This window comes from Rattus norvegicus, chromosome X (assembly GCF_036323735.1).
Source record: "Rattus norvegicus strain BN/NHsdMcwi chromosome X, GRCr8, whole genome shotgun sequence".
NCBI classification, from domain to species: Eukaryota; Metazoa; Chordata; class Mammalia; order Rodentia; family Muridae; genus Rattus; species Rattus norvegicus.
This window is the reverse complement of record NC_086039.1, coordinates 65,376,168-65,403,569: the sequence shown is the minus strand read 5'-3', so window position 1 is coordinate 65,403,569 and position 27,402 is coordinate 65,376,168. Positions and strand designations below refer to the sequence as shown.

At 38.7% G+C, this 27,402-nt stretch overlaps 1 protein-coding gene and 1 pseudogene across 11 annotated transcripts in view; both read right to left on the bottom strand.

Annotated features, from left to right (window-relative positions):
• Heph (hephaestin) overlaps positions 1-27,402 on the bottom strand; it is a 251,830-nt gene that overhangs the window by 8,888 nt on the left and 215,540 nt on the right. For 10 of the 11 annotated variants that reach the window (XM_039099420.2, XM_039099423.2, XM_039099422.2 and 7 more), the window contains 4 exons: positions 4,662-4,768; positions 3,588-3,813; positions 927-1,066; positions 366-528 (listed from right to left, as the gene is read on the bottom strand). In XM_039099420.2, the coding sequence (XP_038955348.1) occupies positions 366-528; positions 927-1,066; positions 3,588-3,813; positions 4,662-4,768 (636 nt within the window). Of the gene's footprint in view, positions 1-365; positions 529-926; positions 1,067-3,575; positions 3,814-4,661; positions 4,769-27,402 lie in introns of those variants that run through there. The other variant, XM_063279761.1, reaches the window with a different exon arrangement.
• LOC103690846 (60 kDa heat shock protein, mitochondrial pseudogene) lies at positions 9,587-23,272 on the bottom strand (annotated as a pseudogene).

Here is a 27,402-nt window from a genome sequence, read left to right as displayed (position 1 = left end):
ATTATACTTTAAGTGGTGCATTTGCAAATAAATTATATATTCATCAAATCATGGTAAACCTACACAAGTACAAAGCCCTCCTGGTTTCAGGCTGTGTCACCCAATGTGAGTTTATGACATTGCAACAGAGGATGAGAAATGCAGCTTAGGGAAATGCCTAAGGAACCCTGCTCTATGAGAAAACCTGGTTCTTTGGGGCCAGCGGAAGAAGTTCAAGCGGTTCTTCACTATCAGTTGGTTTCTACAGGTTACACAAAAGGTTAGAAAAGGACACACGTCGAAATGTATATAAGAAATACTCAAGTTAATAAAAAAAATCAAAAAAAAAAAAAGAAAAGGACACACGTAGGGGATTTGGATCTTACCTTCATGAGACAACACAGTAAAGATGGTCTCCATGCCAGCATGAACATGGTCAGTAACGTGGCAGTGCATCAGCCATGCTCCAGGGTTGCTGGCTACCATCTCCACAACTTCAAATGTTCCTGGGAAGAGATCCACCACATCTGCCCTGTAACTGTGCCCATTCTGCAAGAAAGATAGGGATGTGGAGAAGAACTGAAAATTATAGGAACCGATTTACAGCTTATAGGAGCTAAAAGTCTCTGATGTCCATTTTAGGTTCCTAAGACAAAATGTCTGTAGCAAGGAGAAACTTCAAGGGTCCATTTTATTTATTTCTCCTAGAATCCAGTCATGCAAATTAAAACAGCAGACCTCTTTTGTCCTACTTTTTCATAACATGCCACACATGAAAACAATGTTATCTGTTTTTTTTAAATGATTCAAACCTAGTTTCTCTGAGTTTTTCCGTAGACTTTCATACTCTTTAACTATTACCTTCTACATTGTCATTACTTCCTGCAATGGCTCTTAAGGCATTCTTTCAATTAAACCAGAGGGGCTCAACCATATTTTAAGCTCACCTGATAGAGGAAACTCTCTGCATGAAAGTGCACAGTGTGAATGTCAGTATCTTGGCCCATGGCTAGCATGTACCACGCTACTCGTTCTCCTTGGTATACAGTAAGACCCCTGAGGTTAGCATAGAGTTTCCCATTGATGGCTGTAAAAGAAGAAAATGTCTCACATCTTTCCTTTTATGTAAACTTTTCTATTGCCCTAGGTTCTATCATTTCTGATGACAGCAATAGGGTACTAATTTGCTCCCTATCTCTCTTCAATGTATCTTCAACAGTAATGATATCAGATTTCTCTCTTTCTCTGAGCAGTTATTTGAACCATGCTATTCTGAAGCTAAAAACATAATTGTAATGACAACAAACAACAACCCCATGGCTCTACCGGTCAGCCAATAGGATCATTTAAAATACACCTCCACATCACCTTCTCAGATTCACCTCCTACCACCAGCAGCATTGATTCCAATTAGTGTGATTGGTTTTTCTTTCACCATCATCCACACAGTCTATTCACATTATTTGTATCTTTAGGCTTCGGAGCGTCCCTCTCATAAATATTGCTTCCTTATTATTTCTCTTTAAAACTTTGCCTCCCTCATGAAAACTTTTCTGATTTCCTCTGTGTAACCTCAATTTCTTATATCACCTTCCCCCTTTGAACTCCTCCAATACTCCTCAGCATGATTCATTAGAACTCTCCAAAATCTGACTTCCAGGTTTATTTATCTTTAAGGTGTGAAAGCTTATGTTGCCAACTTGTCTTAGGTTACTAATAAGCAGGAAATAAATTTATATACCGCAATGCTGTAGCTTCCTTGAGCATTTATGGAGCCACAGGCAGATAACTCAGATTACAAATGCATTGCTTGAGTAACACGTTCTCTTCCAAAGTCACATCCTATGCTGACTTTGAAAGACACTGACCTATTCGTTGTTACCCTAACTCATATTGGTACGATTTTACCCAAAACAATTTCCTCCCATATCTCAATTTCTCATAGGTATGAGATGATTCCTACTCTACTCTTCAAGGGAGAAAAGAATGGAAGGAATAACAACAGTGTTTCTCTATGTCTATCAACATTAAATTAGGGATTTGAGTTTTTAAAAAAAATGACTGAAATTGTTCAGCTCGGCCACTTCTAGATATTTTATCTCTTTGATCATAGAAAAGGGTGCAAATTGGTTCACTAATTGGTTCTGGGTAAGATTCTGCCTCTCTTAATGTGGAGAAATTCTGTTGTCCATTGATGTCAATGACAATTTAAAAAAGATTATCCATTGCAAGGAAAGTATCAGCAATCATATTTAGTTACAGAATGAAATTCAGTTTTCCAATTAGCATTCTCAGTAATAAGGCTCATATTTTACCTTAACCATTTATTTTTCTCAGTTGGTTCAGAAGTGTAGAGGAGGAGGTAGAATATTGGTTTTTTGTCCCCTCAGACTAACAGCATTATTTTTCTTTGTACTTATAGTACTAATGCTCAGAAAATGTTCAAATATAGCTGCTATTTCACTATCTAGGTAGAGTGATATCTAAAGTTTGGACAAATGGACACCTGAATAGATGAACGTGGGCATTAGCTAAATCCTGAATTGGGAGGACCTAACTGTACCCTCATTTCCTTTGTTCTAGCCCATTTATTTCCTTGATTTGACAGAAACTAAAAAAAGTTCACTTTGTAAAGTTGTGAATCATCTGTTCTAGTGTGAATCACTCATGTTTCCATCAAGGAGAAATAGATAAAACCTATAGGACAATGGGATACTACTTTTGAGTTCCATTAGCGTCATTATCAACGCTGCACCCTACTCTCAGATCAAAGAAATCTTGGGCAAGAAGTGCCGGGGAGAGGTTACTTCCTACATTCCACTGCACTTAAGCTCTCCCTCTTACTTGAGACTTCCTCTTTTTTGTGAAAAGCTACCAGATGTCTAGAGCCAAGGAAGGCTTTGATGATGCAATTCTCCCACCCCCAAAGCCATTCAAGAATCAAAAGGTCCTTATTGCATGTAATATAGCTCCACGTGCTTCTCTCTGTGGCTGTCTTCTCCAGCTACTCCATGTAAATTTAAATTTCTCTTTAAAAGTAGTAAAGAATGACAAGTTGTCATTCATTTGTCTATATTGGCAAAACAGTTCCAGAATTTAATCTGGTGTTTAAATAACATGCTTTTGAGGGAAAAATAAACCCAGAATTTTGAAACAGGGGCTGTTATTTTTATCAGGTTTATTATTTTTACCAGGTGGCTAGTTATATAGAAGGTTATAAATATTCATCTTCCCTTATCTAGTAATGTTAAAAAAATTTCTGTATGTGTGGTGGTGGTGGTGAGGGGTGTGTGTGTGTGTGTGTGTGTGTGTGTGTGTGTGTGTGTGTGTGAGAGAGAGAGAGAGAGAGAGAGAGAGAGAGAGAATAACTTTAAAGTGTTAGCTTCCTTCTTTTCTGGGCACCTCATCTAATCTGGACCATGTATCTATTTTGCAAATACATATATGTAGAACAATAATGGTTTGTTTCTAAATCATTTCCATTCAACTGTCCAACTTTCTAATCTTTTCCAGAAGTATGCACCCATAGATAGAGATGAACATAGCACATCATCTCATGAAACCAGTGAGAACTACTTTGAAATAGCAGTAGCTTCTTTTCTACAGACCATGCATTTTATTGCTCTCCAGGAAAGTTGCATCCTGCAAGTTAACATGACTTGTCTCTTGGGGTCCATATGTTGCAATATTCTCTTTCAGATACCATGATTGGTTTTCATCAAAGATCAAAAACAACAAGGCAAATTCCCGGTCCATATCATTCCGGCCTCCATTGGGTTCCAAGATACCATTTCGGCAGATGACTAAGGGTCCTACCAGGCCACTATACATGTCCTAAAGAAACAAGAAAGGGGAGAAAGACTTGAGATTATTCCTGGATGGTAGTATTCTATAGGGATTGGGGCCACAAATAAGCAGACTATAAGCCCCTTAGCACGTCATCATAAATGCCTTAACTCTTAGCTATCTTATTCTGCTATCTGAATTCATTCTAACAATCATTTAAGGCATAGTTGAGAGGTGGTGTTGTGCTTTAGCTAGATTGAATTATTCATTCATTATTAAATATACCAACCTGATACCTGTTGAGATAGTTTCCTATGCCTGTAATGCCCTCCTTGCAACATACTCCAGCATACTCTTATTTAGATTCCAAAGTCCAGATTACAGGTAGCTTCCATTCTGATATACTTTCTACTTCTCTTTTGCTCAACTAGACCAGACACTTAAAAGTAGGTAGGGTATTTTACATTTGGATCATCCATAACACCAAGAAAATTACCCATAATATAGCAGACACAATATACTGCTGATGACTTGTGATTAACAGCTACATAGACAACATTCACTTTCCAGATTAAGAAACAGAGGCAGCATGACTTATTCCAGCTATTCCAAAGATACTCTAGAGTCAAATTTATGGCTAGAGTCCTAATTTCCTGTCAACTATCCCATTTTTGAAAAATATGAGTACATACTACTTTACAAGATCCAGAAAGATGAGACAAGACAGAAAATCCTCATGCCAAGTATGTGGTATGACCCACTACATTCATTCCTCTTCCTGACTATTAAAATAAGGCATTACAGAGCTGTTTGTTTTTAACCACATCTTTTGTAGTTGTTATTTTTCCAGGTAATTTGCCCAATTCCGAGATCTTTCTATATTTTTTTTTCTTTACCTTTATGGGATCCACTGCAGAATAATAAATCCAGGAAACACAAGCAGAGTCACTGGGACCAGGACCAGATCTTTCTGGAATGTTCCACTGGTAAGTAAGTACTTCACCTAAGAAGAATAGTAAAGAATGTCTAATTGGACCAAGTAAGTCATTTCTTTCAATTTCTAGATCTCCCTTCAAGGCTACTGTGGGTGAGTCTCAGTACCCTTAAGATCCTTTTCTTTCTTTCTTTCTTTCTTTCTTTTTTTTGACCTTATTCAATTTCCTTTAATACAATTTGTAATTGAAATTGAACAGTGTTTTGTGTCAAGAGTTGATTCAGAGCAACCAAATACAAATAATATATTTAATTATGCTTATATACTGCTTGGGCCTTTAGAGAAGGAATGCAATATTATTTCCTCAGAGTAGTATATAGATTAAAGGTAAATTCATGCACAAACTTTATTTCAACAGCTAAGTATATATGGAGAAAGACCTGATCACTATTGGCAAGCAAATATAAGCCTTCATTTTTCCCCCTTGAGAAAAAGAAGACATCAGGAATTAAATAACTCTGAATTGGGGCCAAGATCTGCATATACAGTGTGTAGTAACTGTCTACTTTATACTAAACTTTTTAAATTTTTTGCCTTCAGAGTTTCTCAACCCTAACCATGTATATCATTGTTATATACAAAGGATGGGTGTTTTTCTTTCTCTACACCCTTGCCAGCATCTGAGTTTTTGGTCTTAGCCATTCTGACTGGTATGAGGTGGAATCTCAGGGTTGTTTTGATTTGCATTTCCCTGATGAGTAAGGATGTTGAACATTTCTTTAGTTACTTTTCAGCCATTTGATATTTCCCAGTTGAGAATTATTTGTTTAGCTCTGTATCCCATTTTAATATGGTTATTTGATTCTCTGGAGTCTAACTTCTTGAGTTCTTTGTATATATTAGATATTAGCCTTCTATCAGATGTAGGATTGGTAACGATCTTTTCCCAATCTGTTGCCATTTTTTCCTAATGACAGTGTCCTTTGCCTTACGGAAGCTTTGCAATTTTATGAGGTCCCATTTGTTGATTATTGATTTTAGAGCATAAGACATTGGTGTTTTGTTCAGAAAAATTTTCCCTGTGCCAATGTGTTCGAGGCTCTCCCCTACTCTTTCTTTTTTTTCTTTTTTTTTTATTAACTTGAGTATTTCTTATATACATTTCAAGTGTTATTCCCTTTCCCGGTTTCCGGGCAAGATCATTTTCTATCTCTTATACTTACACCACTTCATTTCTTTTAGATGTTCTTCTCCTTTCTTGGAAAACAAAAACCAACTCAGTCTCCACTCCCCAAAGCTCAGGCCTAATCCCATGGTAATGTAGTCCTGCTGTTGGTTTTGGTAGCAATAATGTTATATTCTTTTTTTGTGCTCGTCTTGATTTTCTGCTGCTGCCTCATAATGAAACAGTTTTCATAAGCTCTGTACTCATCTACCCCCTTCCATTCAATACCCTATGAAAGATTTTAGTCACATGTTATGATCTATGTCTTGGAAAATCATAATTCAAGCCAGACCTCTTTTGTTACTAAGTTCTCATCTCAAAATTTTAATTAAACATTAGGTATTAATTTTGTCCTAATAGGAGAGAGCATTCTATTGGGTGTTATAGTTCAATGGTAGAACATCTTAACGTGTATGACACCCTACTTTCTATCTTCAGGACAAAATATAATCTAAAATGGAAATAAATTTTATTCACTCCCTTGAAAAAGTAGTACTTTTTAAAAAAAATCTGTGCCTCTACTGTTCAGAAATAACACAACCATTCTCTTACTTGTCAAGGCTCAAAACGTGTTTTCTTTGCCACTTTAACATCCATCTATTCAACACCCAATGAACTAAGTCTCACTGATTCTATCTCTATATTTAATTTTTAAGTTCATTTTCAATGTATGTTCATATCCACATTAGTGTTTGTGGCCATTTAGACAAGAAGGCACCATGATCTTTCTTGAAGCCGGAAACATAGATGGTTGTCAGCTGCCTCATGTGGGTTTTCCCAATCCTACAAACGACCTCAAGAAAAGCAGCATTTCCCCACACCCGCGGATCCCGGCCCGCAGCAGCTCTCTGCTCCCAGACCCGGTGAGAGAGAGACCCAACCGCCTGGTCAGGTGGGCACTCCTGAGGCTGCAGAGCGGAAGAGACCACCAACACTGCTCACCCCTGCCCACATCCCTGGCCCAAGAGGAAACTGTATAAGGCCTCTGGGCTCCCGTGGGGGAGGGCCCAGGAGCGGCAGGACTTCTGCGCCTGAGACACCGCCAGAACCTGAAAGAAACAGACCAGATAAACAGTTCTCTGCACCCAAATCCCGTGGGAGGGAGAGCTAAACCTTCAGAGAGGCAGACAAGCCTGGGAAACCAGAAGAGACTGCTCCCTGCACACACATCTCGGACGCCAGAGGAAAAAGCCAAAGACCATCTGGAACCCTGGTGCACTGAAGCTCCCGGAAGGGGCGGCACAGGTCTTCCTGGTTGCTGCCGCTGCGGAGAGCCCCTGGGCAGCACCCCACGAGCGAACCTGAGCTTCGGGACCACAGGTAAGACCAAATTTTCTGCTGCAAGAAAGCTGCCTGGTGAACTCAAGACACAGGCCCACAGGAACAGCTGAAGACCTGTAGAGAGGAAAAACTACACGCCGGAAAGCAGAACACACTGTCCCCATAACTGACTGAAAGAGAGGAAAACAGGTCTACAGCACTCCTGACACACAGGCTTATAGGTCAGTCTAGCCACTGTCAGAAATAGCAGAACAAAGTAACACTAGAGATAATCTGATGGCGAGAGGCAAGCGCAGGAACCCAAGCAACAGAAACCAAGACTGCATGCCATCATCGGAGCCCAATTCTCCCGCCAAAACAAACATGGAATATCCAAACACACCAGAAAAGCAAGATCTAGTTTCAAAATCATATTTGATCATGATGCTGGAGGACTTCAAGAAAGACATGAACACACTTAGGGAAACACAGGAAATCATTAATAAACAAGTAGAGGCCTACAGAGAGGAATGGCAAAAATCCCTGAAAGAATTCCAGGAAAACACAATCAAACAGATGAAGGAATTAAAAATGGAAATAGAAGCAATCAAGAAAGAACACATGGAAACAACCCTGGATATAGAAAACCAAAAGAAGAGACAAGGAGCTGTAGATACAAGCTTCACCAACAGAATACAAGAGATGGAAGAGAGAATCTCAGGAGCAGAAGATTCCATAGAAATCATTGACTCAACTGTCAAAGATAATGTAAAGCGGAAAAAGCTACTGGTCCAAAACATACAGGAAATCCAGGACTCAATGAGAAGATCAAACCTAAGGATAATAGGTATAGAAGAGAGTGAAGACTCCCAGCTCAAAGGACCAGTAAATATCTTCAACAAAATCATAGAAGAAAACTTCCCTAACCTAAAAAAAGAGATACCCATAGGCATACAAGAAGCCTACAGAACTCCAAATAGATTGGACCAGAAAAGAAACACCTCCCGTCACATAATTGTCAAAACACCAAACGCACAAAATAAAGAAAGAATATTAAAAGCAGTAAGGGAAAAAGGTCAAGTAACATATAAAGGGAGACCTATCAGAATCACACCAGACTTCTCGCCAGAAACTATGAAGGCCAGAAGATCCTGGACTGATGTCATACAGACCCTAAGAGAACACAAATGCCAGCCCAGGTTACTGTATCCAGCAAAACTCTCAATTAACATTGATGGAGAAACCAAGATATTCCATGACAAAACCAAATTTACACAATATCTTTCTACAAATCCAGCACTACAAAGGATAATAAATGGTAAAGCCCAACATAAGGAGGCAAGCTATACCCTAGAAGAAGCAAGAAACTAATCGTCTTGGCAACAAAACAAAGAGAATGAAAGCACACAAACATAACCTCACATCCAAATATGAATATAAAGGGAAACAATAATCACTATTCCTTAATATCTCTCAATATCAATGGCCTCAACTCCCCAATAAAAAGACATAGATTAACAAACTGGATACGCAACGAGGACCCTGCATTCTGCTGCCTACAGGAAACACACCTCAGAGACAAAGACAGACACTACCTCAGAGTGAAAGGCTGGAAAACAACTTTCCAAGCAAATGGTCAGAAGAAGCAAGCTGGAGTAGCCATTCTAATATCAAATAAAATCAATTTCCAACTAAAATTCATCAAAAAAGATAAGGAAGGACACTTCATATTCATCAAAGGAAAAATCCACCAAGATGAACTCTCAATCCTAAATATCTATGCCCCAAATACAAGGGCACCTACATATGTAAAAGAAACCTTACTAAAGCTCAAAACACACATTGCACCTCACACAATAATAGTGGGAGATTTCAACACCCCACTCTCATCAATGGACAGATCATGGAAACAGAAATTAAACAGTGATGTCGACAGACTAAGAGAAGTCATGAGCCAAATGGACTTAACGGATATTTATAGAACATTCTATCCTAAAGCAAAAGGATATACCTTCTTCTCAGCTCCTCATGGTACTTTCTCCAAAATTGACCATATAATTGGTCAAAAAACGGGCCTCAACAGGTACAGAAAGATAGAAATAATCCCATGCGTGCTATCGGACCACCACGGCCTAAAACTGGTCTTCAATAACAATAAGGGAAGAATGCCCACATATACGTGGAAATTGAACAATGCTCTACTCAATGATAACCTGGTCAAGGAAGAAATAAAGAAAGAAATTAAAAACTTTTTAGAATTTAATGAAAATGAAGATACAACATACTCAAACTTATGGGACACAATGAAAGCTGTGCTAAGAGGAAAACTCATAGCGCTGAGTGCCTGCAGAAAGAAACAGGAAAGAGCATATGTCAGCAGCTTGACAGCACACCTAAAAGCTCTAGAACAAAAAGAAGCAAATACACCCAGGAGGAGTAGAAGGCAGGAAATAATCAAACTCAGAGCTGAAATCAACCAAGTAGAAACAAAAAGGACCATAGAAAGAATCAACAGGACCAAAAGTTGGTTCTTTGAGAAAATCAACAAGATAGATAAACCCTTAGCCAGACTAACGAGAGGACACAGAGAGTGCGTCCAAATTAACAAAATCAGAAATGAAAAGGGAGACATAACTACAGATTCAGAGGAAATTCAAAAAATCATCAGATCTTACTATAAAAACCTATATTCAACAAAATTTGAAAATCTTCAGGAAATGGACAATTTCCTAGACAGATACCAGGTATCAAAGTTAAATCAGGAACAGATAAACCAGTTAAACAACCCCATAACTCCTAAGGAAATAGAAGCAGTCATTAAAGGTCTCCCAACCAAAAAGAGCCCAGGTCCAGATGGGTTTAGTGCAGAATTCTATCAAACCTTCATAGAAGACCTCATACCAATATTATCCAAACTATTCCACAAAATTGAAACAGATGGAGCCCTACCGAATTCCTTCTACGAATCTACAATTACTCTTATACCTAAACCACACAAAGACACAACAAAGAAAGAGAACTTCAGACCAATTTCCCTTATGAATATCGACGCAAAAATACTCAATAAAATTCTGGCAAACCGAATTCAAGAGCACATCAAAACAATCATCCACCATGATCAAGTAAGCTTCATCCCAGGCATGCAGGGATGGTTTAATATACGGAAAACCATCAACGTGATCCATTATATAAACAAACTGAAAGAACAGAACCACATGATCATTTCATTAGATGCTGAGAAAGCATTTGACAAAATTCAACACCCCTTCATGATAAAAGTCCTGGAAAGAATAGGAATTCAAGGCCCATACCTAAACATAGTAAAAGCCATATACAGCAAACCAGTTGCTAACATTAAACTAAATGGAGAGAAACTTGAAGCAATCCCACTAAAATCAGGGACTAGACAAGGCTGCCCACTCTCTCCCTACTTACTCAATATAGTTCTTGAAGTTCTAGCCAGAGCAATCAGACAACAAAAGGAGATCAAAGGGATACAGATCGGAAAAGAAGAGGTCAAAATATCACTATTTGCAGATGATATGATAGTATATTTAAGTGATCCCAAAAGTTCCACCAGAGAACTACTAAAGCTGATAAACAACTTCAGCAAAGTGGCTGGGTATAAAATTAACTCAAATAAATCAGTTGCCTTCCTCTATACAAAAGAGAAACAAGCCGAGAAAGAAATTAGGGAAACGACACCCTTCATAATAGACCCAAATAATATAAAGTACCTCGGTGTGACTTTAACCAAGCAAGTAAAAGATCTGTACAATAAGAACTTCAAGACACTGAAGAAAGAAATTGAAGAAGACCTCAGAAGATGGAAAGATCTCCCATGCTCATGGATTGGCAGGATTAATATAGTAAAAATGGCCATTTTACCAAAAGCAATCTACAGATTCAATGCAATCCCCATCAAAATACCAATCCAATTCTTCAAAGAGTTAGACAGAACAATTTGCAAATTCATCTGGAATAACAAAAAACCCAGGATAGCTAAAGCTATCCTCAACAATAAAAGGACTTCAGGGGGAATCACTATCCCTGAACTCAAGCAGTATTACAGAGCAATAGTGATAAAAACTGCATGGTATTGGTACAGAGACAGACAGATAGACCAATGGAATAGAATTGAAGACCCAGAAATGAACCCACACACCTATGGTCACTTGATTTTTGACAAAGGAGCCAAAACCATCCAATGGAAAAAAGATAGCATTTTCAGCAAATGGTGCTGGTTCAACTGGAGGGCAACATGTAGAAGAATGCAGATCGATCCATGCTTATCACCCTGTACAAAGCTTAAGTCGAAGTGGATCAAGGACCTCCACATCAAACCAGACACACTCAAACTAATAGAAGAAAAACTAGGGAAGCATCTGGAACACATGGGCACTGGAAAAAATTTCCTGAACAAAACACCAATGGCTTATGCTCTAAGATCAAGAATTGACAAATGGGATCTCATAAAACTGCAAAGCTTCTGTAAGGCAAAGGACACTGTGGTTAGGACAAAACGGCAACCAACAGATTGGGAAAAGATCTTTACCAACCCTACAACAGATAGAGGCCTTATATCCAAAATATACAAAGAACTCAAGAAGTTAGACCGCAGGGAAACAAATAACCCTATTAAAAAATGGGGTTCAGAGCTAAACAAAGAATTCACAGCTGAGGAATGCCGAATGGCTGAGAAACACCTAAAGAAATGTTCAACATCTTTAGTCATAAGGGAAATGCAAATCAAAACAACCCTGAGATTTCACCTCACACCAGTGAGAATGGCTAAGATCAAAAACTCAGGTGACAGCAGATGCTGGCGAGGATGTGGAGAAAGAGGAACACTCCTCCATTGTTGGTGGGATTGCAGACTGGTAAAACCATTCTGGAAATCAGTCTGGAGGTTCCTCAGAAAATGGGACATTGAACTGCCTGAGGATCCAGCTATACCTCTCTTGGGCATATACCCAAAAGATGCCTCAACATATAAAAGAGACACGTGCTCCACTATGTTCATCGCAGCCTTATTTATAATAGCCAGAAAATGGAAAGAACCCAGATGCCCTTCAACAGAGGAATGGATACAGAAAATGTGGTACATCTACACAATGGAATACTACTCAGCTATCAAAAACAACGAGTTTATGAAATTCGTAGGCAAATGGTTGGAACTGGAAAATATCATCCTGAGTGAACTAACCCAATCACAGAAAGACATACATGGTATGCACTCATTGATAAGTGGCTATTAGCCCAAATGCTTGAATTACCCTAGATCCCTAGAACAAACGAAACTCAAGACGGATGATCAAAATGTGAATGCTTCACTCCTTCTTTAAATGAGGAAAAAGAATACCCTTGGCAGGGAAGGGAGAGGCAAAGATTAAAACAGAGACTGAAGGAACACCCATTCAGAGCCTGTCCCACATTTGGCCCATACATATACAGCCACCCAATTGGACTAGATGGATGAAGCAAAGAAGTGCAGACCGACAGGAGCCGGATGTAGATCGCTCCTGAGAGACACAGCCAGAATACAGCAAATACAGAGGCGAATGCCAGCAGCAAACCACTGAACTGAGAATAGGTCCCCTATTGAAGGAATCAGAGAAAGAACTGGAAGAGCTTGAAGGGGCTCTAGACCCCAAAAGTACAACAATGCCAAGCAACCAGAGCTTCCAGGGACTAAGCCACTACCTAAAGACTATACATGGACTGACCCTGGACTCTGACCCCATAGGTAGCAATGAATATCCTAGTAAGAGCACCAGTGGAAGGGGAAGCCCTGGGTCCTGCTAAGACTGAACCCCCAGTGAACTAGTCTATGGGGGGAGGGCGGCAATGGTGGGAGGGTTGGGAGGGGAACACCCATAAGGAAGGGGAGGGGGGAGGGGGATGTTTGCCCGGAAACCGGGAAAGGGAATAACACTCGAAATGTATATAAGAAATACTCAAGTTAATAAAAAAAAAAAAATAAGAAACACTCAAGTTAATAAAAAAAAAAAAAGTAAAAAAAAAAAAAAAAAAAAAAGAAAAGCAGCATTTGCTCTTAACCATTGACTCTTACCTGTTACCCATCTACAACATATGTTATAGTTCATAGTTTTCTCTGTCCTTTTAAGTTCAACTACCTTTATCCTAGTTTAGACTGTTGTTTACCCACCCAAACTATTAACTAACAGGTCTGCTTTGTAATGAACTTGAATGGACCACGCCCTCCTTAAGGAAGAAGTGAGGCCTTTTAAAACTCAGGAAATAAACAAAACTTGTAAGCCTAAGAAACTGAACAAACTTCACATTCTTGGGAAACCTCTGGATACTTCCAACATTCACAGCTAGCTTCTACGGGAGATTATATAAACAGTAAAAACTGCTTAGAAAAAAAGAGCTATGCAGGAAGCTCCAGGAATGTAAATTTGATAAGACATCACCTATGCTAGTGTGAGGTGTTTGTTGGTTCTACTGCCTTGGAAATATCCATGTTCCTGTCTGTAATCCCTGAACCACTATCACTGTTCTAAGTACCCCATAAACTCACCGGTTGGAGAAAGTAGATTTGGGTGGAGTGTTTAGTTTGACCAATTGTCACTGCTCTACTGTGGTGAACAGGAAAAGTGACCTGCCTCTAACCTAGCCTTTTCCAACCAACTTCTAATTATTCCCATATTGACCTTCTATAATAATTGTATTGAGGTATGATTTACACACTACACAATTCACTCATATCTAACTACTCCAATTTAATTATTATATATTTATAGATAGAATTATTACATTTTAGCCCATAAAAATTCAATTAAAATGAACAACAAAACAATAAAATATTGCACCTCAAAATAACATACTTTCACATAATTCTGTAACTACTACCATGATCTATTTTAGAACAATTCATTGCAATCAATAAATCCTTATACTCTTGTCACACTGTAATCTACTCACCACCCCAATGCAACCACACACTTGTTTTCTATCTCCTTCTGAGCATTTCATACAAGTTGAATCATATGTTTTATTGTCTTTTCTTACTACATTATTTCATTTTTATGACATTTTCATGGTCTATCCATGCTGCCGCATACTCAGTTGCTTTTTATTGCGAAAGTATATGACGTTTTATAGATATATTACATTTTATTCATCAATTCATCATTGGTTAGATACTTGGGCATTTCTACTTTGAGAGAAATATGAATAAAATTGACTTTAAGGACTGCAGTTTTAGCTCAGCGATAAAGCACTTTCCGACAATGTATAAAGCCTCTGGTACAATCCACAGAATTATAAAGATGCTGCTCTTAATTATCATACAGGCTTTTGTGTAAAGTTACATATTCATTTACCTTGGGTGTACAACTAGAATGGAATTATTGAATTATACAGTAATGCCAATTTTTAATAATTGGAGGAATTGGCAATCTGATTTCCAAAGCAGTAGAATCATCAAACATCACTATGTAGAGTCTAACCTTCTCAAAATTCTCATAAAAAGTATAGTTACATTTTTCCTTAATTTTCTTCTAGCAAAGGAGATCCGTTACTTTATTGAAATTCTGATTTGGTGTTCCCTGATGTCTAATGATGTTAAGAATTTCCTCTGGCATTTACTGGTAATTTTTAAATATTTTTGTAGGAGAAGTATTTATTTAAATCATGTGCTCTTTCTAAATTTTATTTGTTTTTTAATACAATAATAAAGACCTCTCACATTTTAACAAAACAAAACAAACCACCCAATTAAAATGAGCAAAATTTCGAACGATTCACTAAAGATGATACAAGACTAAAGAGCCTAATAAATGTTATCATCATCAGCTGTCAGGAAAATGAAAGTCAAAATCACAAACCACAATGACTTTTCTGTAGCCTAGTGGTACAAGTTTCCCTAACACACACAAGGCCATGGGTTCGACTCTACTATCACAAAGTAATCACAATACTATACCGCTGGTCATTTATGATTTAATAACGTCAAGTAATTCTCATGTTCACTAAATCTGAAAACCACTAAATGCTATATCATCTTGAAATGCACCACCTCTGGTATTATAGCAATGGATGCTCAACAGAATTGATGAAAGCTACGGACAAAATACCTTGTGGATTGCAGCTTTTTTAAAACTTTAAACAAAATTTTATTAGACAAGGTTGTCACATAATTGGATACCTTTCTACTTTTTTACACAATTTTTTTCACTCTCAACAGAAAGGCTGCTTCTGAACATCTGGTGACACAGAGCAACAGTTCTGACAGTAACCGGACAGGAGAAATGCATCAGTGATTTAAGCTGAAAGTAGGACATTGGTCCATGGCTCTCATACAAAGCATCAGGAATGCACAAATGCCTTTATTCAAAAATACAAAATCAACTATCTGTAGGCATGGAAAACAACAGCAGTGAACTGTTATATATTGTCAACATATAATTGTCAGTTATGCAGTGATTAGCCAGCCTTTTCTTCAGGCATTTTCTTCAGTGATGTCTTTGAGGTTATTGGTGAGGTACCTGCCTTGAGCTTCCTGTTACAGTTCACTGATAAGGGCAAAACACTGTTCTAGGAGTCAGAACATGTCATCTCCCAAATCACTTCCCATTCTACCTACTTGGCCCATTCCAGGGTCCTTCTCTTCTTTAGGAATTTCTGTCACTACAGCTTTGGTCACCCCAGCAGTATCCAGTAAAGCAGTTCTTACAACCTTTGTTGGATCGATTATTGATTCCCTTTTCCATGCTCACAAAATCTCTGAGTATAGCATCATAACCAACATCTGAGGAACTCTTGCAGTATTATCTCAAATATCAGAGATCCTTCAACACCTGCATTCTTATCAAACATCATGGCAGGTATTTTGAGTGCTCTTTAAATAATTTCTATATGTATTTTCTGATCTTCATTAGCTGGCTTTAATGAATCCAAGGCTGGCATACACTGAAGTGGAGTGCAGCCCCTACTAGAACAATGTCTTCTTTAACTGAAGCTCTGGTAGCACTGAGGGCATCAGTTACTCTGTCTTTCTTCTTATTGACTTCAACATCACTTATCTCTCCAACCTTCAACACAGCTACTCCATCTGAAAATTTAGCAGGTCACTCATTCAGCTTTCCCTTTTCATAATCACGAATTGTGATGTGTAGCTCTCCAGTAATTTCTTGCACCCATTTTTAAATGTGAGCTCTGTCACCTTTTCCTTTCAAAAGTACGGCATCATCTTTGGTGACAATGACCTCTCCAACTTTTCTTAAGTGATGAGCTTTAGCATCTTCAAGATTTAGATTCAACCCCTCTTCTCCAAACACTCCACCGCCAGTAGCAATAGCCATATCTGTAAGCGGTTCTTCTTGTCCCCAAACCTTGGAGCTTTGACTGCTACAACCAGAAGACCAACTTTGAGTCTGTTCAAAGCAAGTGTACTTACGGTTTCTGCATCAACATTTTCCGCAATTATGATCAAGGACTTCTGATAAGCACTGGCAATTTCAAGTGCAATTACAATGGACTGGAAACTTTCTTTGTGCTCAAAAGAACATAGGCATCTTGGAAATCACATTTTGACCTTTTGATGTGTTGGTAGATGGAAATATATCCTCTATCAAACTTCATGCTTTCACTAACTTCTAATTCATCACTCAGTGCTTTTCCATCCTTCCTGTCATGACAACCCTTTCTTCCAACCTTTTTTGTTACATCAGAAATGATGTTTCCAATGCTTTCACCATTGCATTTTACATTTGCAGAAATTGTAGCAAGAAGAGCAATTTCCTCAGGGGTTGTCATAGATTTAGATTGTGTTTTAAGTTCAACAATTACAGCATCAACAGTCAACATCATACTTCCCTGGATTTCCACTGGATTAGCCCCTTTGCTGACATTCTCAAAGCCCTCATTGGCAATAGACCAGGCCAGAACAGTAATAGTGGTAGTGCCATCCCCAGTCCCTTTGTTTGTGTTATTGGCAACATCCTGAACAAATTGAGCCAAGATACTTTTTTGTATATATCCTTTAATCAATTGACTTTGCAGCAGTATCCCCATCTTTTGTTAATTTTGGAACATCCCCAACTCTGTTCAATAATCACTGCTCTTCTCCTTGGCTCCATTGTAACAACTATAGCATCTACTAAAAGGTCTACCCCTTGAAGCATTGAGGCTTGAGCATCCAAATTTTACATTGTTGGCATAGCCCCCAGTGAGATGAGGAGCCAGTGCCTAGAACATTGGTCACATCGGGCTAAGGACTGTGGGTAGTTGAACCATTTCTGTGAAGCAGTGATGGGAGTACTTGTGGCAAGGCAGGCCATTGGTGGCAAGTAAGAGCACATTGCATCTTTTAAAAATGTATTCACAGTCTCAGCTATATCCCCAATGCCATTTAATTTCGTACCTCCACATCCTGTTCTCCTGGGTGAACAACTCAAAACTTTTACCACATACTTCAAGTCTGACCTGTTCTGTACCTCACTCCCGAAGTCTCATTTTAAGTCAGAAAATGGAATTGGTGGATACTTGTAGAGCACTTATAACACACTGAGTTACTGAATCTTCTAAAAGAAACCATTCTATAGATGAAGTGAAGGTTGGTCACAGACAGATGTTAAAATAGAGTTCCAAATGTCATGTATCACACTGAAATTTGAACTTATTAAGCCTAACTCTAGAATTCAGCTCCTACTGTCTAGATTAGTAAGTGTTCTTGTCCCTGTGGCAAAATATCTAATATAAACAACTTAAAGGAAGAGATGTTGATCTTGAGTCATGGTTTCAGTACATCATGATAGGCAGGGAATAATAGAACAAGCAGCTCCCAATATAGTGGTCAGGAAGTAGAATGGTAATAACTAGACATTTGGCACTTTACTCAGAACCACAGTACATAGCATATTGCTGTCTACATACAGAATATCTTCCTGCCTTAATTTTCTCTGGAAATGCTATCACAGACACACCTAAAAAGTATTTCACAAATCCCTACAACCTCTTCGGTTCAATAAAAGTGAGAACCAAATTTAATTTTCACATGACCACTCTGAAGGCTCTCATCCGTTATAACTGTCATTACCCATTCTAGTAACATGTTTGTATGCACATCTATGAGTCCCTCCAGTCTCAGATGGAGAAGTTTTCTTTTTATGACTTAAGATTACTTCTTTCATTAGAGTTCTTAATACCATGTCTTCTTGTGTAATGCCAGATTTTAATTCATCCTCCCACCTGGATCTTTAACTTCTCTGTTCATCTGTCTTCCCATATATGCCATGTTCAATTCTCTCCCTGCTTCTGTGGTTCCCCCAAACTGCTGCTTTTCTAAACCTAATCTAGCTTCCTTTACAAGTAAGCATTCTACAGTTTTGCCAACATTTACTGTCTTGTTTTCCTCACTTCATTTTCATTACTTCATCCTTTCTCTGTTATTGGTTCAAATGTGTCCCTTCCAAAATATTATATATTGAAGTCTTCACCCCCATTAGCTCAGAATCTGACCTCATCTAGAAACATGATCAAATTAGAAAGAAGGAAATCAGTTTTAAATGAGGTTAGTAGGTCAGGCCTCCATTACCCACAATCCTTACAAGAAAAAGAACTTTAGGTACAGAGACATACATAAAAGGAAAATGCTTTGGTTGTTTATTCATTTGTTTTGTTTTTTGTTTTGTTTTGTTTTGTTTTTGGTTAATTTGATACAAGGTAGAGTTATCTGTGAAAAGGAAGATCAGTTGAGAAACTGCTTCCATTAATTAGCATAGGCAAGTCTACAGTGCTGTCTTAACTAATGATTGAGAGATAGCCAGCTCATTGTGGGTTGCCCCACCTCTGAGCAGGTAGCCCTTGGATCTATAAGAAAGCAAGCTGAGCAAGCCATGAGGAGCAAGTTAGTAAGCATGGTCTCTACTTTAGTTGCTGCCTCCAGGTTCTTGACTTGCTTGAATTCCTGCCCTGACTTCTTTGATGATGAACTGTGATGTGGAACTATAAGCTGAAAGAAACCCTTTCCTCCTCAAGTTGATTTGACATTGGTCTTTATTAAAACAATAGAAACCTAACACAGAAATTGGTTTCAGGTTAATGGCATATTGCTGTGGTAGACCTGACCATGTTATTTTGAAGAGAATTGTGGAAGGACTTTGGACCCTTGAACTAGGAATACCAATGATTGAGTGATCAAAGCCTTAATTGGGCTTGTGAGAGCTTGAAAGATAGGAATGCCGAAAGAGCTGCAGCTGATGGAAGACTGGGTTGTGCAGTTTCAGAAGAAAACAAAACCTCTACCAGGGCATTTGTGGGATATTTTGTATTAAGAATCCTTGATTCTGGTCAGGTAGACATGAAGACCCAGCTGTGATTAACAAGAGAGTAGCACTACTGAAGTCAAACATTTGCTTTACTGAGACAGTTGATGCTGGTTCCCTGCAGCCGAGAAATAAGCTGTGGTTAAGAAGAGACAAGCATCATGTAGGAGAAATCATCTGAGAATATTTCCTCAGGATCAAAACACAGATGTGGTCCAGGCCAGCCAAGGCTGTATTCATGCTGGCAGCCGAAATTGGTAGTATGTAAGAGTTCTGTGGTACTGGGTTTGAAGGCCTATAAAGGTAATGGAGAGCAGCTGAGGGTTGTCAATGTTGTCAGGGCTGGGAGTCCCTGAAAAGTCAGGAGAGGCCACTGGTGAAGATTCCTCCTCAGTTGCACTGGAGACCCAAAAATTTTGAAGATACCAGTACTACGGAATGGCCACCAAGGATAGCGGCAACTGTAGAGCTAAACTGAATTTATGAGAAAAGCTGATTATGCTGCAAATGAGAGAGCTGGATGAGTGGAACATCACAGGCCTTTAGGAGCCCAAAGGATTGTGATCCTGTCCCAGACATCAATCACTGAATTAGTCACAATGTTGTATTTTGGTTCTGTTTTGGTCTGATCACGACTGTGCCCTTGTTCTTCCCACTTGGAGTAAGAAAATATGAAACTTGTATTTTATTTTATAGGAGCCCATAGTTGAACAATGTTAGGCTTTATCCATTAGGGAGGTAGGTGGTCCTGGATGGTGTAAGAAATCAAGATGCACAAGCCATGGTGAGCAAACCAGTAAACAGTGTTCTCTATAGTCTCTGCATCAGTTCTAGCCTCTAGATTGCTGCCCTGATTTTCCTCAGTGAAGGACTGTGCCTGAGAGTTTTAAGATTAAACAATCAATAATATTTCAAAGTTGTTTTTGCTCGTGGTCTTTAATACAACAAAATCTAGGGAACAAGGAAAATACAGCTATCTATATCCCCAAAGGACTGATGCCTGAAAAATAAAACTTTCCATCACAGCCCATAAGGAAAGAAATGGTGGGCTGACCCGGTTTCACAGCTTTCTGTACCTAAATCTTATGGGGGAGAGAGCTGGACTCTCAGAAATGCGGACAATCCTGAGATCTCAGGGGAGACCACCACTTCTGATCACATTACTGGCCCAAGAAGAACATGACTGGAGACCTCTGGACACGGGAAATGAGGAGCAGTCTGGGATCTGATCCTTCTGGTTTCCTCCTGCACCAGGAGCTGACTCTGTGACACAGCTCTCTGGACCCAGATCCTGCTGGAAGAAAGCCAGTCTCCAGGAGTGCTAACACACAGGCTTACAGGAGGGACAAGCCACTGTCAGAGACAGCAAGACCAGCTAACACCAGAGACAACCAGATGGTGAGAGGCAAGGGCAGGAACATAAGCAACAGAAACAAAGACTACTGGCCATCATCAGAGCCCACAGAAATCCATCAACGTAATCCACTGTATAAACAAACTCAAAGAAAAAAAAACACATGAACATCTCATTAGATGCTGAGAAAGCATTTGATAAAATTCAACACCCCTTCATGTTAAAAGACTGGGAAAGATCAGGAATTCAAGGCCCATTCCGAAACTTAGGAAAAGCAGTATACAGCAAACGAGTGGCCAACATTAAACAAAACAGAGAAAACTTGAAGCAATCCCACTAAAATCAGGGACTGGACAAGGCTAACCACTCACTCCCTGCTTATTCACTATAGTACTCAAAGTCCTAGCCAAAGCAATCAGACAGCGAAAGGAGATCAAAGAGATAAAAATTGGAAGGGAAGAAGTCAAAATATCACTATTTGAAGATGATATGACAGTATACATAAGTGATCCCAAAAGTTCTACCAGAGAATTAATAAACCTAGTAAAAAACTTCAGAAAAGTTATTGGATACAAAATTAACTCAAACAAATCAGTAGCCTTTCTCTACTCAAAGGATAAACAGGCTGAGAAAGAAATTAGGGAAACGACACCCTTCACAATAGTCACAAATAATATAAAATACCTTGGTGTGATTCTAACCAAGCAAGTGAAAGATTTGTATGATAAGAATTTCAAGTCTCTGAAGAAGAAATTGAAGAAGACCTCAGAAGATGGAAAGATCTCCCATGCTCATGGATTGGCAGGATTAACATAGTAAAAATGGCCATCTTGCCAAAAGCAATCTACAGATTCAATGCAATCCCAATCAAAATTACAACTCAATCTTCATAGAGTTAAAAAAAAGAGCAATTAGCAAATTCATATGGAATAACAAAATAAACCAGCATAGCAAAAACTATCCTCAACAATAAAAGAACTTCTGGGGGAATCACTATCCAGGACCTCAAGCAGTATTACAGAGCAATAGTGATAAAAACTGTACGGTATTGGTACAGAGACAGGCAGGTAGATCAATGGAATAGAATTGAAGACCCAGAAATAATCCACATACCTATGGTCACTTGATCTTTGACAAGGGAGCTAAAACCATCTAGTGGAAAAAATAGTATTTTCAACAAATTCTGGTTCAACCAGATGTCAGCATGTAGAAGAATGCAAATCAATTCATTCTTAACACCCTGTACAAAGCTCAAGACCAAGTGGATCAAGGACCTCCATATAAAACCAGATACACTCAAACTTATAGAAGAAAAAGGGGGAAGAGCCTTAAACACATGGGCACAGGGAAAAATTTCCTGAACAGAACACCAATGGTTTATGCTATAAGATCAAGAATCAACAAATGGAGCCTCATCAAATTACAAAACTTCAATAAGGCAAAGGACACGGTCAATAGGACAAAATGGCAACCAACTGATTGGGAAAAGATCTTCTCCAATCCTACACACGATAGAGTGCTAATATATAATATATACAAAAAACTCAAGAAGTTAGACTCCAGAAAAACAAATAACCCTATTAAAAATGGGGAACAATAAAAGGACTTCTGGGGGAATCACTATCCCTGAACTCAAGCAGTATTACAGAGCAATAGTGATTAAAAAAAAAAAAACACTGCATGGTATTGGTACAGAGACAGAGAGATAGACCAGTGCAATAGAATTGAAAACCCAGAAATGAACCCACACACCTATGGGCACTTGATTTTTGACAAAGGAGCCAAAACCATTCAATTGAAAAAAGATAGCATTTTCAGCAAATGGTGCTGGTTCAACTGGAGGTCAGCATGTAGAAGAATGCAGATCGATCCATGCTTATCACCCTGTACAAAGCTTAAGTCCAAGTGGATCAAGGACCTCCATATCAAACCAGATACACTCAAAGTAATAGAAGAAAAAGTGGGGAAGCATCTCGAACACATGGACACTGAAGAAAATTTCCTGAACAAAACACCAATGGCTTATGCTCTAAGATCAAGAATCGACAAATGGGATCTCATAAAACTGCAAAGCTTCTGTAAGGCAAAGGACACTGTTGTTAGGACAAAATGGTAACCAACAGATTGGGAAAAGATCTTTACCAATCCTACAACAGATAGAGGGCTTATATCCAAAATATACAAAGAACTCACGAAGTTAGACTGCAGAGAGACAAATAACCCTATTAAAAATGGGGTTCAGAACGGGATCCCGATGGAAGGAATCAGAGAAAGGACTGTAAGAGCTTGAAGGGGCTTGAGACCCCATATGAACAACAATGCCAACCAACCAGAGCTTCCAGGGACTAAGCCACTACCCAAAGACTATACATGGACTGACCCTGGGCTCCAACCTCATAGGTAGCATTGAATAGCCTAGTAAGGGCACCAGTGGAAGGGGAAGCCCTTGGCCCTGCCAAGACTGAACCCCCAGTGAATGTGATTGTTGGGGGGAGGGTGGTAATGGGGGGAGGATGGGGAGGGGAAGCTCATATAGAAGGGGAGGAGGAGGGGTTAGGGGGATGTTGGCCTGGAAACCGGGAAGGGGAATAACAATCGAAATGTAAATAAGAAATACTCAAGTTAATAAAGATAAAAAAGAAATGTAAATAAGAAATACTCAAGTTAATAAAGATGGAAAAAATGGGGTACAGTTGTGCTAAACAAAGAATTTTCAGCTGAGGAATATCGAATGGATGAGAAGTACCTAAAGAAATGTTAAAAAATCTTAGTCATCAGGGAAATGCAAATCAAAACAACCCTGAGATTCTACCTCATACCAGTTAGAATGGCTAAGATCAAAAACTCAGGTGACAATAGTTGCTGGCAAGGATGTGGAGAATGAGGAACACTCCTCCATTGATGGTGGGATTGCAAGCTGATACAACCACTCTGGAAATAAGTCTGAAGTTTCCTCAGAAAATTGGACTTTGCACTACCTGAGGACCCAGATATACCACTCCTGAGCATATATGCAAAAGATGATCCAACATATAACAAGGACACATGCTCCACTAAGTTCATAGTAGCCTTATTTATAATAGCCAGAACTTGGAAAGAAACCAGATGTCCTTCAACAGAGGAATGGAAACAGAAAATGTGGTAAATCTACACAATGGAGTACTGCTCTGCTATTAAAAACAATGACTTCATGAAATTCATAGGCAAACGTATGGAACTAGAAAATATACTGAGTGAGGAAACCCAATCACAAAAAATAACCACATTGTATGGACCCATTGATATTGTGGATATTAGCCCAAAAGTTCAGATTACCCAAGGTAAATCCACAGACCACATGAAGCTCAAGAAGAAGGACAACCAAAGTGCTTCAGTTCTTAGAAGGGGGAACAAAGATACTCATAGGAGGAGGTATGGAGACAAAGTTTGGAGCAGAGACTGAAGGAATGGCCATTCAGAGCCTATCCTACCTGGGGTTCCAGCCCATATACATACAGTCACCAAACCCAAACAATATTGCTGATGCCAAGAAGTACATGCTGACAGGAGCCTGATATAGCTGTCTACTGAGAGACTCTGCCAAAGCATGACAAATACAGAGGCGAATGCTAGCAGTCAACCATTTAATTGAGAACAGGGTCCCCATTGGAAGAGTTAGAGAAAGGATTGAAGGAGCTGAAGGAGTTTGCAATCCCGTAACAACAATACCAACCAACCAGAGCCCCAGGGACTAAACCACCATCCCAAGAGTATACATGGACAGACCCATGGCTCCAGCTGCATATGTAGCAGAGGATGGCCTTGTTGGGCACCAAATGGAGGAGAAGCCCTTGGTCCTGCCAAGGCTGGACACCCCCGACCCAGTGTAAGGAAATGTCAGGGCAGGAATGAGGGAAGGAGTGGATGGTTGGGTCGAGGAAAGGGGATAACATTTGAAATATAAATTAAAAATATCCAATAAGAAGAGCAAACAGACTTTTTTTTCCATAAAAATATATATTGCCCAAGAAGATAATAGCCAAAGAAACAAACAAAAACCACAGTGTAGCACCTTGGGTTAAATAAATAGTATCAATTTTTTTTGTCTCCTCAAAAACCAAAAGGAATCTTCAACAAAAACACATATCATCTTAGAGGAGAAGAATGTGAAAGGGGTTTCACAGTAAATTAAACTAGGTAACAATAAGATGTTTCCATTCTAATGTATGACAAAGTAGAATTCATATTAAAACTTGTCAGTCTGTGTTTGGTGCCATACACCTTTAAGTCCAGTGTTGATGAGGGATATGCAGACAGATCTCTGTGACTTTGAGGCCCTGATCTACACAGTACTGGGCCACTGAGAGTTGTATAATGTGATCATGTCAAACAAAAACAAAAAACCTCACTAATTAGAAGAAAGATAGTTCATACTGAGTAAGGGAACATTCCATCAACAGAACAATGTAAAAACATACACAGAGAACTCACATGCACTCCATACTATAAAAAATCTTAAATAATATAAAGTCACAGATCAACCATAACAGAATAATACTGGGTCACTTGATTACCCCCACTATTAATTTCCTACAACCTCTTCTGGCATCTGTCATTACCTGCATAAACATGGCACAAGCATGGAGGAGACAAATTAGAGACACAGATAGAGAGGCAAAGAGAAACATTTATGCATAAATAAAATAAATCTTTAGAACTAATCTCATAAAAATGCTGATTTCAAAAATGCATCAAAATATCATACACAATGTTCATGTTAGCATCCTTATAGAGATGGAAGGATAGTTCAACATATACAAATTAATAAATATATATCATCACATAAGTGGATTCAAGGACAGAAATTATATGATTATTTGAATAGATACAAAGTCTTTTGACAAAGTACAACATCTCTTCATTATAAAAGTTCTGAGGGGACTAGGAATAGAAGGAGCATATTTCAACATAGTAAAGTTTATTAAATATAGGAAGCAGAAACCTAGGTTTGAATCAAAAGGAGAATGGGCCCCATAGGCTCATATATTCAAATACTTGGTCCCCAGTCTGTGGAACTATTAGTGAAGATTAGAAAGTGTGAACTTGTTGGAAAAATTGACTCACTAGCTTTAAAAGCCTATGACATACCCAGTTAGCTCCCTCTCCCTGTCCCTCTCTCTCTCCCTCTCCATCTCCATCTCCCTCCTCCATCTCTCCCTCCCCTCCCCCTCCACCCCTCTCTCTTTGTGTCTCTGTCTCTGTCTTTCTTTCTGTCTCTGCCTCCTACTTGTAGATAAAGTTCCTGACACCATACCTACCTCCCATCACTGGAAAAGCAGAGGTTGATGGATTTCTGTGAGTTAACATGCTAAATTCCAGGCCAACCAGGGCTACATAGCAAGACTCTCTTTCAAACAAAACAAGCAAAATATCAAACCAAGAGGTGAAAAACCTCTGTGTTAAAAATTATATAACACTAAAGGAAGAGTTAAATCAAGACACTATGAGATGAAAATGCCTCCTGTGTTTATGGAAAAGGTTAATATTGTACAACTGGTTGTAGTACTCAGGACAATGTGATCCCATAGAGTTCCAACCGTGTTCTTCACATAATTAAAAATAATCTTAAAATTCATGTGAAAGCATACACACAAAACACTAAGAATAAATACCTTGGCTAGCCAAAGCAATCCTGAGCACAATGGATAATCCTTGATCCCATGTTAAATTGCATAGGCAGGGCTAGAAAATAACATGGTGCTAGCATAAAGCAGAAACACAAATTCATAGAATAGAGAACCCAGCTAGAAGCCCATGTAGCAATAACCACCAGATGGCTGACATTAATGTCAAAAATATGCATTTGAAAGAAACCTCTTCAGAAAATGTTGCTAGTAAAACTGGATAGATGCATGTAAAGAGTGAAATTATATCCCTATCATCTTGCATTCACTCTAAAAGCCAACCCCAAATTAACCTAATACTTAACCCTGAACTGGTGAAGTTGCAAATCCAGATAGCATAGAAAACATCTCGAGGCATAGGCATATGAAAGGACTTTCCACAATTAGATTACCTTTGCTCAGTAAATGATGCTGACAAGACCTCATACAATTCAGAAGCACTACACAGTTTCTAGTTAAATGAGTGAAATGACAGAGTATAGAATGGACGAAAATGCGTTAGTTTAATATCTTGGGAAAGTACTATTTAGAATGTAAAAAAGAATTTAGAAAAGTAAACTGTAAGAAATCAAACAATTAACTTAATAACTGAACTAGTAAACGGTTCTCATTTGCAATACAAATAGCTAGTAATCGTGTAAAAAACTGTTTAAACTCACTACTGATCAAAGAAATAGAAATCATAACTGCATTGACATTCCATCTCATCTCAATCTCAAAGAGCAGTCACTAAGAAAACACTTCTAGTAGCAAATAATAGTAGTTCATCACTATGGAAATCAGTATGAGGTTCTTTAAGAAAATCTCTTCTGGATATATACTGAAACAACTGCAAGTCAACACACCACAAATATCCTTGCACATCAATGTTTTATCACGGCATTATTCTCAGTAGCAAAGTTATGGAG